This window comes from Corvus cornix, chromosome 6 (genome assembly GCF_000738735.6).
Source record: "Corvus cornix cornix isolate S_Up_H32 chromosome 6, ASM73873v5, whole genome shotgun sequence".
In the NCBI taxonomy this organism is placed as follows: domain Eukaryota; kingdom Metazoa; phylum Chordata; class Aves; order Passeriformes; family Corvidae; genus Corvus; species Corvus cornix.
This window is the reverse complement of record NC_046336.1, coordinates 29,884,791-29,900,622: the sequence shown is the minus strand read 5'-3', so window position 1 is coordinate 29,900,622 and position 15,832 is coordinate 29,884,791. Positions and strand designations below refer to the sequence as shown.

At 41.1% G+C, this 15,832-nt stretch overlaps 1 protein-coding gene across 10 annotated transcripts in view; it reads right to left on the bottom strand.

Moving 5' to 3' along the window:
- Window positions 1-15,832, bottom strand: part of CABCOCO1 (ciliary associated calcium binding coiled-coil 1) — a 263,455-nt gene that overhangs the window by 82,713 nt on the left and 164,910 nt on the right. The window contains exon 1 of one of the 10 annotated variants that reach the window (XM_039553757.1): window positions 4,917-4,955. The exons of the other annotated variants lie outside the window; for them this stretch is intronic. Within the exon in view, the coding sequence (XP_039409691.1) occupies window positions 4,917-4,934 (18 nt within the window). The 5' untranslated portion in view covers window positions 4,935-4,955. Of the gene's footprint in view, window positions 1-4,916; window positions 4,956-15,832 lie in introns of those variants that run through there. 10 annotated transcript variants of the gene reach the window in all.

Below are 15,832 nucleotides of genomic sequence, written 5' to 3'. Positions count from 1 at the left end.
CTCCGTAATCTGCACATCAAACCACAACAGCCTACAGGGCAAAGCGAAGGCTTCCCAAGAACCATTTCATCACATTCCCAGCAGCAATATTCCCACCAATGCATTACTGTTTTTGTTAATGTTTGTGATAAGGATGGGGTTGGGGCACCACTGTCCACTTTAACAAGCACAGGTATCAGATACGAAGAAATACTTATGTTACAAATATTACAAATGACAGATGAGGAACTACAGGAGATAAAGCACGTGATTTAAAAATATTTTTTTTAAATTAGCAATGTTTCTGTAATTTAAAAAAGTCTTGAAGGTCCATAAATCATTTAAACAATCCTGTGTTTATGGACAGTTTCTGCTTGGGCCGAACCTACACAAACACACCTGACTAAAAGCTTACAATTATTTTGATTGATTACTTTTGTCTTTTGATTGCTGTCTTAAACCACTACTGAAAATACCGGGAGATTATTTTTACATGTGTTCACTGGTGTCAAAGAATTTACTGTTCATTTCAGTGTTAACTGCAGTGACTGACTGAGGTAACCCAAGGTGAGTTAATTCTAGTAATGCTATCTTCATGTGTCAGGAAAAAAACTCCTGAACCAATCCTACCAATACACATTCCCAGCAGTAGACTTAGCCTATTTAAATACAGGCTGCTACTAGAGAATTATTTGTTACTGTTTTATTTTCCTTGGAAGGATTTTTAGCTGTTCTGAATGCATAATATGTTTCTGGCTGTTCAATACATTACTCCAAGTACTGTGGGCATCCCTTATTAACAGCATCAAATCAAAATACCAAACAAACGTTCTAAAACAAAAGAGTAAAATCTTTCTCAATCTCTCAGCCAATGTTCAAAAATTAAACAGGAAATAGCAGTAGCAGAGTGATATAGTTAAACAGCAAATTGCAAAACACCTTTGTGTTTACAGGGGTGGGGAAGAACTCTCAAAACCCCAAACCCATACTAGGTCATCCCTGGCTAGGAAAAATGCCCCACTACCTGCAGTTTTGGTGAGGGCCTTTCCAGAGTGGCCAAACCTTGAAACACAGCAATGGAAATGAGCACCAGCATTCCTGAAGAAAAATAAGATTGTCATCTGGGAAGAGCCCTCTGCAGAGGTTGAAGATAGTATTTGCATTTGTTTGACAATATACCACCACACTTTGCCAAATCATGGCTTCCAAAAATATAGGCTTACCAAATTTCTTCAATTATAGCAAATACTTGAAGTGTAAGGAACTTAAGAGCCTGCTCTCCTCAGCCTACCAGGGAAATCAGACTGGACTCAACTTTCCAGTAGCTCATGTAAAGCAAGCTCAGCTACTCTGGCTGGGCTGACAGCAGTGCAGATGTACCCTAGAAGAGTGTTGTATATCAGTTACAACTTTAATCAAAATGGGAATGAAAAAAACCCAACCAAATTACACCAGCAACACAGGCTGTTATTTGTATTATTATACACATTTTGTTATCAAGCTGTCAGATGCTTCAGCAGCAGCAGAAAATCCTGAAGCTTTCTACATAAATAGTTAAGGCAGAAACAGAAACACATTCACTGTTCCTGTTTGTTTTTAAAAGGCCCCACTTGTCCACTCCCACAATGGGAAGTTAAGATCAATAGTTGCTATTTTTAGTCACGAACATTTCTTTTGTCATCAAACAAATGAGGAAATAAAAATAGCAGCACTAATTTCAACTACCTTCAAAAGGGAAATCTGCAGATGCATTAAATGCAAAAGACAAAACCTACAGGCAAAGAAAGCTTTCAAGGACCATTATAAACATGATAGTGTCCTTTTAATAACAAAATATGTTGCAAAAATTTCACACAGTCCAAACATTAAGATTTATGGTTGACCAAATGTATGATGACAATAAATTTTACTGATGTTTTCACAGCTGCAGACCAATTATAGGAAAAAATGTGGTTAAAAATAAAGCAGCAGCAAGACTTGCTAAGACCAGGATTCAGATTTTCTAATATACCTTCTGCCAAAAGTCATTACAAGTCAGAACAATTATAAAAATATTCAATTTGAATCAAAAGGAATTGTCTTAAAAGGTAAGAAATTTTATTAAAAAATAGTGCCAGAATAGTGTTTCCTACACCTTACATATAGACCATGCCAAGCTATCTTCAGACAAAACTACAGACTATATAATGTAGTTTATAAAAACACACAATTTCACAGGGTTCCCAATAAAAATAAATCATAAAGGACAGACAGAAATATCACAAAAGTAAGCTACTGCGTGTGGAACAAACTTCAATACATAAGGAACAGAAAACATGAGAAAAAAAAGTTGTTCACTGAATTCCTCTAAAGATTCTTTTTATAAAGCCACGAAGTAAAAACTACAAAAATTTCAGTGGTACATTTCAAACAGATGTACAATATATTTTTGACAGCCTGTCGTTTCCCATAGAGCACACCCTGTATCCTTTTACTGTGATCTGACTGCATTACCCCAGTGTTACGCTGCTCCAACTGCCAAAATATTTACAGAGCACTAACAGAGTGCACTGTGAGAGATGCATATATTTTTCATAAAGCATTTAGAATACTTAATAACACATTTCGCATGGAAGAAGGTTTATTTATTTAAGGAAACCTAAATGTTAAGCTTTTGTACTGACAAAGATGCAACCATGACACTGGCTGAAGGCACTTAATCACTCCCACAACAGTCACAGCAACTTCTTGGCCAGCGGAGACAACAAAGCAGCTCAACCAGAAGAAAATTATCTTGTAGTAGCTACAGCTACATAGACAGGCTTGAGGGAAAAATTCGGAGTTGATGCAACACCTCATACGTTTTGGGAGGAATAAATTTTGTTCTTGTATCTCTTGACATGCAGCATGAGACGAGTCGCCTGTCAGAAACCACACCTCTGTCAACCAAGTCAAAAAAGGAAAGAGGAAAAAAACAGGGAGGAGGCTGAAGACAAGCAAATAAAGCACATATTAATGCAAACACTGTGGGTTTGTAAAATCCTCCAGCACACTTCAGCTACCTAAAACAATGAAAGGTGAGAAATACAACTGTGATATTGCTGGAAGGAAAGTGTCAGCTTGCTCCCACTCCCTCAGTGGTCTTTGAAAGGCAACCAAAAGCCTTTCCCTCAACAATTCAAAATTAGGAGATTCCTACCACCACAAATAAGCCAACTGTGTTGGTTTGACCCAGGCTGGATGCCAGGAGCCGACCATGGCCTCTCTGTCAGCCCCCTCCTCAGCTGAACAGGGGATAAGAAATATAACAAAAGGCTTGTGGGGAGAGATGAGGACAGGAATTACTGTCATGACCAAAATAGTCTCAGCTTGGGCAGGAAAATAATTTATTACCAATGCAATCAGTGTAGAATAACGAGAAATAAAACCTACATCTCAAAGCACCTTTCCCCACCCCTCCTCTCTTCCCAGGCTCAACTTCACTCCCAATTTTCTCTACCTCCTTTCCCCAGGAGCACAGGGGAATGGGGCAGAGTGCTTGCAGTCAGTTCATCACATGTTGTCTCTGACCCTGCTGCCTCCTCATGGGGAAGACTCCTCACACTCTAACCCTGCCCCAGCACAGGAACCCTTCCATGAGGGATAGTCTTCCATGAATAGCTCCAACATGGGTGTCTGCTCCACCGTGACCTCCATGGGCCCCAGGGGCACAGCTGCTTCACCAGGTGCTGCAGAGCAATCTGCTCTGGCACCTGGTGCATCTCCTGCCTCTCCTCCTCTGCTGGCCTTGGCATTTGCAGGACTGTCACTCTCCCATATTCTCACCCCCCTCTTCCATCTGCTGTTGCATGGTTTCCTCCTTCCCCTTCCTAAATCTGTTATCGCAGGGATCCTCCCTCTGTCACTGGTGAGGCCAGCCTTGGCTGGCTGTGGGTCTGTCCTGGAGCTGGCTGGCATTGGCTCTAGTGGACATGGGAAAAGCTTCCAGCAGCTTCTCACAGAAACCACTCCTGTAGCTCCCTACTACCAAAGCCTTACCACACAAACCCAACGCACCAAGAAATAACCATACACTTCTGAAGGAGAGCCCATAACCGAGTGAAGCCTGGCAAGGTAGTGGGAGGTCAGAAGTGGACGAGGTGCTCAGCAGCAGCTGCTCAGGGTGAGGTGAGGTGAGGTGAGGTGAGGTGAGGTGAGGTGAGGTGAGGTGAGGTGAGGTGAGGTGAGGTGAGGTGAGGTGAGGTGAGGTGAGGTGAGGTGAGGTGAGGTGAGGGACAGACCCGGCTGGGCTGTGCCAGCCCAGGCCCCGCAGTGTCTGCTGGAGGAACTGCCTTGCCGGGACAGGCAGTGTCTCTCCATTGAGCTGCCTGGGGGACAACAGTGACACAGGCGTATTTTTATATATATATATTTACACACACACACTGCATTTTTAACACCACGCCCTTTTCTACACAAAGTCACAGAATGGGTAGGGTTGGCAGGGACCTCTGGAGGTAATACAATCCAACCCCCTGCCGAGGCAGGGTCACCCAGAGCAGGTGACAAAGGAACACGTCCAGGTGGGTTTGGAATGTCTCCAGAGACGGAGACTCCACAGCCTCCTTGGGCAGCCCGTTCCAATGCTCTGCCACCGTCAACATGAAGTTCTTCCTCATGTTGAGATGGAAATTCCTCTGTTTTGGTTTATGGCCCTTGCTCCTCGTCCTGTCACCGGGCACTACTGAAAAGAGTCTGACACCATCCTCCTGACCTCTGAGACATTTAAACACACTGATGAGATCCCCTCTCAATCTCCTCCAGACTAAACAGGCCCAGCTGCCGCAGTCTCTCGTCACAAACGAGATGCTCCAGACCCCTCACCATCCTTGTGGCCCTCGGCTGCAGCTCAGCACAGACAATTTAGCACAAAACACCCCAATCTCAGCGGGAGCACGCCGCTCCCGCCCCGGCGGTACCTGCGCGCGCTCCGCCATGGCCGCCGGCCCCAGCACGGCTGGCCCCGCCCCTCACCGCGCCCCGCCCGGGTGGCCCCGCCCCCGCTCCCCTCAGAGCCCGGTCCCGCCCCTCACGGCCGCGCTGGCACCGCGGCTCCGCCCAGCCGGCTCCTGCTCCTTTTTCTTTAATAAACTTGGAACAGTAATGAACTAAAACTACGTTGAAACATTTTCTCTGCCAGCTTTGTATTGCATGTAGCAGCAGTAATTCAGAGTAATAGCAGTTACCTGCAAGATCAAATAAAATGCAAGCATTTGGTAGGTGAACAGTAATGAGAACGAAGAGCGAGCTAACTTACTTTGCAAAGTTTATGGATGTGCTGAGGGAGCTGGTGTGACAAAACAGCTTCTTTGCACTGCCCCACATAAAGCAAGGGCCTCCCGGGATTTCTGTAGCTGTTTCGAGCTCTGCCACTGCTTTGGAGCAGTTTGCCACCTTCAGAAGGTTGTCATCATCAGTTTCTTAAAATGTGCAAACCACTAAGTACCTGTGTCCTAGCTGGGTCACGAGAGACAAGAACATGCCCATTATCCACTAAGATTGTGATTTATAGTGTGAGATTCACCACGTCTGTAGCTCCTGTTCCTGCTCAAACACCCTGACCCTCACTGACACATGTAGACCAATCGCGCTTCCAAAAGGAGTCAGAAATCTGTTTGAGGTTCAGAGAGCTGGATCCTACAGTGTTTTGTAGAATTATTCACAGTATTTTAAAGAAATAGAGCCCACACTGTGAATTTTAAAGAAATAGAGCCCACACTGTGAATTCCTACAATTTGTGCTGTGCTTTGTGGCTGAGAGTCATACAGCTGTGTTACTGCCCCTCTTACTGTGTATATAAATCTAACCAAATAACATTATTCAGAGCTGCAAGCACTGCACGTAGTAAGGTGTTAAAACTGGGGAATTAAGTGTGATATTTGGATGCAATATAACATTGTGTACATTCATTATTATGTTATCTAGTTGGTAAGAGATAGATGCTAGACTTAACCCTGCATTCCTCTGGAACCGAAAATGCCCATTGATTTCCATGAACATTTTCAATGTAAAAGACTTGGTGGCTCAAAGCCTTTAGAAAGATCTAATTCTGTTTCTCCTGCTCAATATTAAAGGACTGAATTCTCTCTTACACAAAACCTGAACTGAGCAGGTGATTGAAGCTGAGCACTGATTGAAGCTCAAACCACATTTCCAGTAGTGAGCTCCTAAACTTCCTACTTTTCAATTTAGATTTTTAGAGAGTTGGTGTCAGAAGGCTTAGAAATAAAAAAAAAAAAAAAAAAAAAAGATTCAATAGCCATGCCATCATCAAGCCATGCCATCTAACTTCGTGTGGATCCTTCATGTTTACAAAACCACATTTGTGTGTACGTGAATATTTAAGGTGGCTTTTTGATTTCCTTCAAATGCAAAACTTGTAAGTGCAACAGAGAAATACTGAACTTAAAATGCTGACCTAGTCCTTTTCGACTACAGGTAACCATGGTAGATTTTCTATGATTCCTAATGGTCACAGAGTCCAGGTTAGAGGAGAACAGCAGAGCTCTTTCTCCACTAGAGTAGGTGTGTTAGATGCAATGGTTTCCTGAAAGTGTCTGTTCTGGCATATGTAATTTAAACAGGACATATTTGAAAATCTGGCTTTTACATGGTAAGTGCTCTTCTGTTTGTCTGAGAAGCAACCAGAGTTCAGGCTGGGAGATGTTTTGCCAAGGCTGGTAACACTCAGCGCACGAGGATCTTGGAAGGAACATTTAATTTTTATCTTCTCTCTTTGATTAAAAGCTCTTCAGCTCATGGTGCCTGGACCACCTCCAGCCTGTACAAGATAACCACCACACAGCTCACTAACACTCAGCCCTGGCAGGGACTGGGCAAAGAGGTGGTTGTTCCCCTCAATTTTCTTCAAGTTCTCAGATTTTCATTTTGCTAATTATGCACCGAAGCATCACAAATACAACAATTCCACACTGCTCCCTGCACAATGAACTACACAGTTGTCTTTGTAGAAATGCTTTCCTCTTCATCATGATACCGTATCTTTTGGGCAAGGAGCAGGTTCACCTGCATCACACAAGTCCATGTCAAAAGGGGAATAAAGGTCACAGCTGCAAGCAAAGCTTTGATGGTGCAGGCTACCTGCAATTGGAACACAACCAGAAGCTGCAAGTTCTCCAAAATATTCCACTGAGTCCTCCAAAGTTTTAATAACCAAGGTGATTCAGTGTGATTTGGTTACTCGTTGCAGAGATCCTGGCACTTCAGGAATAAATGAAATGTGTTAATTTAAGAAAAGGAATGAATTTTCAGAAGTTGCCTTCTACAAAGCAAAGGTTTTGTAAACTCCAGGCCCACAGAAACATCCTCCTACTGACAGAGATCCTATGAAAATGTTCAATCGCAAACACGTTTCCATTCACTTTTAGTTAAGCATCACCAAGCACAGTAATTAGACGCAGGCAATTTCAGGATGAAAAGCAGATGGAAATTCCTAGAGGAGCCTTGCTTGTTACATCAACATCAGGTGGACATATAGCTCCCCTGGCTGCCAGCCCTCATGACAACAAATTCCTTATACTCATGCCCTGTGGGACAAGAATTGAGAAAAAAACACAGGCAAGTGGAGGACTTGCACACAGTATTTGGGGTTGACCCTCCTAGCAACAAATGGGTAATTTGTGAAAGCAACAGGACATTAGTGTTACATGGCTCTTACTAAAGAGCCCTGTGTTACTGTACATAAGGGCATTAACATAGTAATTAATCATCCCCTCCTGGCTCCTTTATAACATTCTTTGCAGATGCTCTATCCAGGGAACAGCATTCCCTCTAAGGTAATGTTTTTCTGTTTTACATATATAGATATACACCTTCAGAAAAAAATTCTGGGCATGATTATGTACTAGGAAAAGAAAAGCATAAATCCCAGGTTGTCAAGGAAACTTGTTTTTGAAACAAAAAGATAATTCTGCCATTTCTTAGGCAGTATCCAATTAAAATGAGATACAGGTACAAGAGGGTATAACTGCTTTGGTGTATCAGCAGCAGGACAGACAGAGTTCTGAGTTATTTAGGGAGAGATACTGCTTCTTTTTTGCTCACTGTTTGTCAACACAATCTAGCTCAGTATCTCTCCCTGTCTGTTTAATTAATAGGTAGGTAAAATTTCCAAGTGATATGACAGTGATTTTGAAAGACTTGTAATATTAGTACTCAGCCCAGCAATAAGAAAGTACAAGTTAAATGTAGCAAATCATAACTTTTCAATTATTCAAAACAATATGCATACAGAGAAATGAAAGTAGTAAAACGTGTATTCTATCAATGATTCCATTATCCTCTCACCATAAAGAGAAGTGGCTCAATGGAGGATAAAAGCAAATTTTAGATTGATTCTCTTCTTGATCATAGCCAGAAGACTGCTATAGCTATTGCCAAGAAATTGAATCAAGGTTCATAGAAATCCTAAAAATTAGATAGAAAAGACTTAAAAGAACATGTAGCCCATCTCCAGGGGACCTGTACTTTTTCTTGCCACCAAAAACTTCAAGCAGAAATAGGAATGTATTTAACCTGGTAGTTCAAGACAGCTCCTTACTATGTATTAAATTGTAGGAATAATGTAAATGTGCATACAACATTGCAGTACACCATCAGTGTGAACTAAGAAAGCTTAGGTTTTTCTCCCCTCTAAGTACCTTAGTAAAAACCCTAAACTATGAGACCTGATGCATAAGATAAAGCAATATGGATAATTTAGAGTGCAGCTGTTTCAAACTACCTACCGTCAAGGTCACCAATTGCTAAAACAAAACCCAAAATCTCTGTAGAACTCAAGGACTCCTTACAGTCGTTATTCAAACCAGGACAATCCACTCAGAAGTCCCAAATTCAGGACAAGAGACAAAAAGAAGAGCACTGACCACTGAATGACTCTAAGCCCCCTAAGTCTTATACAGCCATGAGTGCACTGGTGACAATGGACAAATAATTTAACATAAGCATAGTGTAGGGGTTTGGGTTTGTTGAGAGCATTGTTTCACTGACAGAGCGCTGCATTCTTCAGGAGGACACACTGCAGTACAGAATATGCCAATTAACGCCGTGAGAAAAATCACCAGGAAGAATAATTAAACAAGTTATAATAGCAAACAGAGATAAAATCTATCAAATACAGTATTACATATATTCATATTCTAGGTAAAATATGCTATATATTAAACATATACGTAAATATTGGTTCTATGTAATATATATGCATATATTCTCTCTTCAGACTGCCACTTGAGCTCTGATTCCCATCTACTCTGTATCTTTTCTAAGGATATAATGTATACTGTTAATCTTGGCAAGTTTACATGAACTGGAGTATATTTTACTCCATGAAAAAGATGAGACATTAATCTTCCGGGTAAACTCTCTTGAAATTTCATTTTGATAGACAAAACTTGACTTTTCAGTTTGAACTACTGCTTCATTCTGTTGGCAGGCCAAAGAAGATAGAAAGACACAACTGTGTGAAGTATTACATCTTAGTAACAGAGCAAAGCCTACGAAAAAAAATAAATTCACTGCTTCCATTGTCCTTGCCCTTTTGCCCCCAAATGGGAACATCATTTCTTTCAGAGATTTCATATTCTACTCCTTTCATGCCTTTGTTGTGAAGCTCTATTGATTTTTTGCCACCTTCTCCATATGATATTAACCAGCTTTTAGAATAATATATAACAATTTAGGGCAGCAAGTGAAAAAATACATCCAGCTGAAATTACAGGGGGATTTTCAATAGAGAGACTATAGGTACTCAAGACAAAAGTTGTCTTGTATACTAGAGCTGACTGTATTTGTTGTTCATTTGTGAATCGTTTGCTTGTTGGACTACACAGCTTCCAAGGTGTCTCAATATCTCTTTAGTTATTTAATAATGACTGGTAAGCCTAAATTACTGGGACATAACATAAGTGGTCTCTTGGAGCAGAATCCCAGCTATGGCAGCAACACCTGGACAGTCAGTCTGGCAAATGTATCTCCATTTTACAGAGTGAGATCTATCCAAGAGAGTGAAATTTGGCACTCTGCAGTCTAGCAATACATCCGAAGCATCCCTGCCACCAGAACCAAGTAATGAATTGGGTTAGATGTCACGTGTCTTCTCCTTGTGTACTTGGAATTACAGAGTACAAATCCCAGGGAGTGGATGAGCACACTCAGGAAGAACATGTCCGTGTAGTCTCCTTAAATGTGTAAGCATAAAGGTTATTCTGTGATCACTAGGCAGTAGGGTTAAAATTACGATGAAGCTGTTTGTTATTGCCCTTCCCCTCTTCTTCCCTGACTCATTTGAGGTTATGGACTCATCTTGGCAAAGTACATTAAAATAAAAGGGTATATAACTCAGTAATCAGTCCTGGGAGCACTTTCCTTCCGGGATTCTGAATTTGAAATATCTGCTGTGCAAGCATATGTTTATAGAGAGCTGCAAGGAGGAGTTAATGTCCATATTCACTCCAAAAAGATTATGTAGTTGCATGTAAAAAATGAATCTGCAGAGCTCTAGAGAGCTTAAGTATATTACTTCTAGTAAAAATAAAACTCATTGAGCAGAGGACCCAAGGCCAGCACATATATTTGTGCTAAGAATATCACTTTAACTGCATACGAGCTCTGCATGTGATGTCATATGGAACATTCATGGGTTTCTCCCAGAACAGGGGTCAAATGCTTCCATAAGGTATTTATTAAAGTAATGTATTGATTTAGCTGAGGCAGAATTAGCCTGTTGTAGAGTGGAAGTCTGATTAGTCTAACCGATTCTCGAGTTCCTCAGTATCTTGGAACCCAAAATTCAAAGGAAGAGAAAGATGGGACACAGCTCACCTACACTCCTCTGCTAACACTTGTGACTGTTGGGTGATGGAGAACAGGGGTGCAGAGTTACCCACATACCTATCCTAGGAAATTTAGAAGGAGAATGAAAAACCTCAGTGCACTCATTGACAGTCTTCCTTGAACTGGAGCTTATGCTTTTCTCATTTACTTGAAATTTGAAAGAAGATGATAGAAGTTAATGGAGTTTCATTATGGTAAAGCAGTGTAAAAGGAATCATCCCCCTTGTTTTAACATCTGTGAACAAGATCTTCCTCTTCCTCGCAAACAAAACATATGAGATTCTGCTCAATTTTAATGCTGTTTGGCATCTGTGCCTATACTGCCAGGGACATTCAGAACCATTTACATTAACAGCAAATATTATTTTCACTCTAAAGAAGGAAACATATCCTTATTGATATTCAGCAAGTGGTGTGTTGTTGCAACCAAGATATAATTTACTCACTTGTCTGACTGGATTACATTACTCCATGCATTTTGTAGCTTCATCTGTGGAAAATCGAACTTTAGTTCTACTGCTGTCATTTCCCATAATTCTTTTAAAACAATCTGTGGCAAAAGGATAAAAAATAGCTCCAATAGAAACTGCTTTCTGGGGATGGCATTTGAAAGGACATTATTTAGAGTTAATGAATTAGACTAAGAAGTTTGTCATATTCTTTACATGAGCTGTGAGTCAGACTTTGTATACAAGTATTTCTACCGTTTGTGTACTTTGTAAAGGCCGGGACTCCCTTTGTTCCCTGGGAACCCTGCAGTGAAAGCATTTGTGTTCAGAAGCACACGGCTTTGTTAGGCTGCATGGGTCATGTTTCCAGTTGTTCTCCTCAACCTTTCAGTGTGCCCAGAACCAGCAATGCCGTCCCTCGCCAGGGCTCCCCCAACTCAGCGCTGCAGCCACCTGAGCAGGGCAGCAGCTCAGCAATTCACAGGCAAAGCCACAGGAGTTCAGCCAGCGCGAGGGTGGGAGGACTGAGCCATTACTTATCTATAAAACTAGCAATTAGAACTCGACTGCAGTAAAAATGGAAAATCCCCAAAATGGAGGGTCAGGGATGCTCTTTCAACTCTGATTTCTGCCTCTTTATTTCCTCTGATGTAAATTTTGAAACTCCTTTTGATGAAAAGAAAATCAAGCTCCAAAACCAGATGAAGCTTCAAAAGATGACTATAGGCTTTCCTACACAAAAGTGACTCAAAGTTTTATTTCCTGGGTTTATCAAACACAATGTAATTTTTCTTCTATCTCTTGCTTTTTACACTAGCACATGGATCACACATTCCTTCTTGGTAACTACCTTTTGCATGTTACCCAAGCCAGACATTACTCTTGATAAATGACTATTTAAATTTTCACTGCCTCTGCTGCGTTTCAAAGTACAAACTGTAACTGGATGTTTTATACACATACCAGAGAAATATTTTTCTCACAGCCACAGTGAAAAGTTTTGTTGAAAATATAGAGAAATTGAATGCAATCCAAATAAAGCATTTTTTAAGTTGAACTCAACGATGTAAATTTTTGATGCCAAATGAGAATTAAAATCAGAGCCTGCAAGTAGGGGATTATAATGGAAACAATTTTTCCAGTGCTACCTACACCTTTTGCTGCTATGCATAAATCCTATTATCACTCATGTAATAATGATAGAGCAATCATAATTATTTCTGTATTAGACCAAGAAAATTTCCTGTATGACTTCATCTGATGGTAAAATATAAATCATTATACTAAATAGATACAATTTGTCTGCTTACAGAAAAAAATGGATTCAATCTTCTTTCTCTCCACCCTATATAATTAAAAAAAAAATCAGAAACCAATTTTTAGCCAAGCATTCATCAGAGTATGTATTGTTAACAGGTGTTGTGTATTACATTTCCCATGCACACAGTGTTGGAATGTAAAACTGTAATACTGCTCCTAGGAACAAGTAGCATAATTAAAATTCTTTGTGAGTTTGATTTACTGGGTATTTTCTTCCTTTAAAATAACTGCATTGCAAACAAGAGCCAATTTCTTAGATTTGATCTATGGGTTGTACAGCTTATACTTCAGGTTCAAAATGGTGATTTAGACAATAACACATAACAGCTGAATAGTTATTTATAATAGCACAGCACCTGCGGCAGATTGTCAGCTGAAAAGGCAAATCTAAATGCTTTCAAATTCTCTTGTGTATTATAATGGCAGTAGTAGTGGCCACTATAGATACAATAGTTAGGCATGTAATGTAACTTTTGTTTCTGATTGCTTGCCATTTTCTCAGTTTTATTCCTTTAAGACTGAAAATGTTCATACTTAGTGTCAGTCTATATTTCAGAAGTTCAGACACAATTTAGCCTTCTGTTAATTTGGGGGGGGGGGTGTCAATGAAATTAAATATTAAATAGAACATCAAACTCCTTTCTTATAAGATTTTCCACATTTCCCAGACTGTTACACATGCATAATTAACACAACTTTGGCTTTTTTAAAAATCTTGATTAATGCTGCTGAGAACTCTGGAAAATTTTGATCTGAAATTTTAAAACTCTGAAGACATTTTTCTTACCTCTATATGTGCCAGGATTTTTCTATGAGCCTTTTAGCAGCAGCTTCCCTTTAAAATTCTGAACTGCAGTTTCCTTTTAAATTTGGTTCCCTCCTGGACTGAACCCCGCATTGATCATTTGTGTGATGATGTGCTAATTCTGCACTGATGTGAAACACATGTTAGGAAGAAATGTAACAGCTTGTTGCAGCAGATCCAGGCCCATACATGAACCATCAGTGCACTGATGTAACCTCCACCCACAACAGAAAGTCCATTTAGATGCACAGTCCACCAAGCAACGTTCAGGTTTCCACCAGAAAGAACAGCTGGGATGTGAATGTGCAAGGACCATTCCCAAAAGGCAAGCACTCTAAACCCATTAGAATTTTCCAGACAAGACAGAATTTGAACTCCTTTTGTCTATTAAGTATCTATAAAATTACCTATTTACCTCCTGAGTGTTGGGAGGCATGAGATGGGCCATGTGCTTTGAGATCTTTAGTTGGAAGGTGACAGGCAGTCTAAGTACAACAGTACATTTCTGCCAGAACAACCGAAGTCATATTAGATAGTAACTATAAAAATGTAAGCAGAAGTAGCATCTATCTCCAGATGAAAGGAAAAATAGTTTCCAAGGAGCTAATTGCTTTAGAATACAAGCAATAGAAAAAGAAAAGAAGGAAATGACTGGTCTGTACTAGAGATCTGTAACAGAGGCTGGGAACAATCCACTTGCTCTGGGATTGATGGGATGATGCCATTGCCACTTAGCATGAGTACTTTGTTTTATAACATCCATCTACTCCCTGTATGACCTGTTTTAGTGTACACCTCAAAATCATCTTTGGAGTACTTCCACTGGAGCCAAGGGAGTTACTCCGGGAATTAGCTTGGCCAGTGAAGTAATTCGTATGCAATAGAAAGAGTTACAGAAACTTAGTTGGAAAAGAGTAATGGAGAGAGATTCATGCATGCTATAAATCTTCTTGGCTTTGTGCTAATGTTATTTATCTACTTGAGATAGGGAGGACGCTCTATAATGTGTGCATACTGTGCAATATGGGACAGTGGCTTTGTAATATAAACTGTCCATTAGTAATGCAAAGTAACTTATTTTCATCTGCTAGATCATTACTGCAAATTTTTCTCCTGAGTTTTGACATTTTATAAATCTTCATGAAGTCCACATTTGTTCTCTTTATCTTTTACTTCCATTTGATTCACTCTATTTCAAATGTATGTAAACACACTGTAGGACCACCAAGCTTTTTGTAATTTCAGTAGGGCAATGCTTCCACTCCTAGGAAGAAGTTGATGCCCCACATCTCAGTCTGCTGGCCCAGCTGGGGGAGACTCAGACATTCCCCTGAGCATCCCTCACTTCACAGTGCCTGTACCACCATAAGACACAAAGGATTTAAATGGGTTGAAGCACAGTTTGAGAGAGCCAAGCAGAGCTGTGGCACCAGGAGGGTGCCAGGGAGCCAGGTGTCAGAGCTCCTCCAGCATCCCCTCCCCAGCAGTAACCAGTAGCCCTGCAGAGCTTTGGCAGCAACACGTGCTGAAGCAGCTCTGGCCTTTTGGAGGGCGGCTGCCTCGGGGCTGACTCACACCCCCTTCAGCCTCCCAGCCCAAAGCTGCGTGAGCCCTCCTGGCATCGCTTCTGTCAATGTACCACTCGTGGATCGCTCACAGGACTGCGGCCCCGCGCCAGCTGATGACACCAGACAAGATGTGACCCCTTCCACCAGCTCACAGACCTGACCTCTCAAACAAGCTGCCACACGGCCGGTTTGGTACACCTGGGTTTATTTCTTTTGGTCACAATATTTCCCATACTCTCTGTCTGCCAATAAAGAAGAGATGGAATGCAAGAAGCAGTAGCTGCTACCTACCCTGGAATAACTTTAGGTCTGGTGGGAACTGTTGGGATTGTTATTAACCCGTGCCTTCACTGCCTATGCAATGCAGATAGATGTACTTACTCATCAGGATTCCTCCAGTTGCTTCTCATCAGTAAACCTGTCTCACCTTGGTACAGCAGAACCCATGTTGTTGCACCCGACTCCTTCCCTAGAAGAGCAGTTGTTATGCTAAAGGAATAACATGGTATTCCAATGCCAGGATTATTTGCATACTCTATATTATCCTGACTTCCTTATAATAAAACATTGAAAGAAGAAATTGGGTTTTTGTAGGACACCTGTCCTATTCCACTTCCTGCTGCAGATCTGCAGCCACAGCCACTGACAACTCTTCCACACTACTGCGGTTTCTCTATAGTTTAATGTTGTTTTTATCTAGGTGCTACTGTAGCCTCTATCCCCAAACATTCACAGCAGGAGCAGGAGACATCAGCTTGCTGCTGCAGCTGGCTTTTCAGCTAACTTGGATGCATAAGGTCCAGTGATGTCTGTGCCTGGTATCTCATCATCATCCACAGATC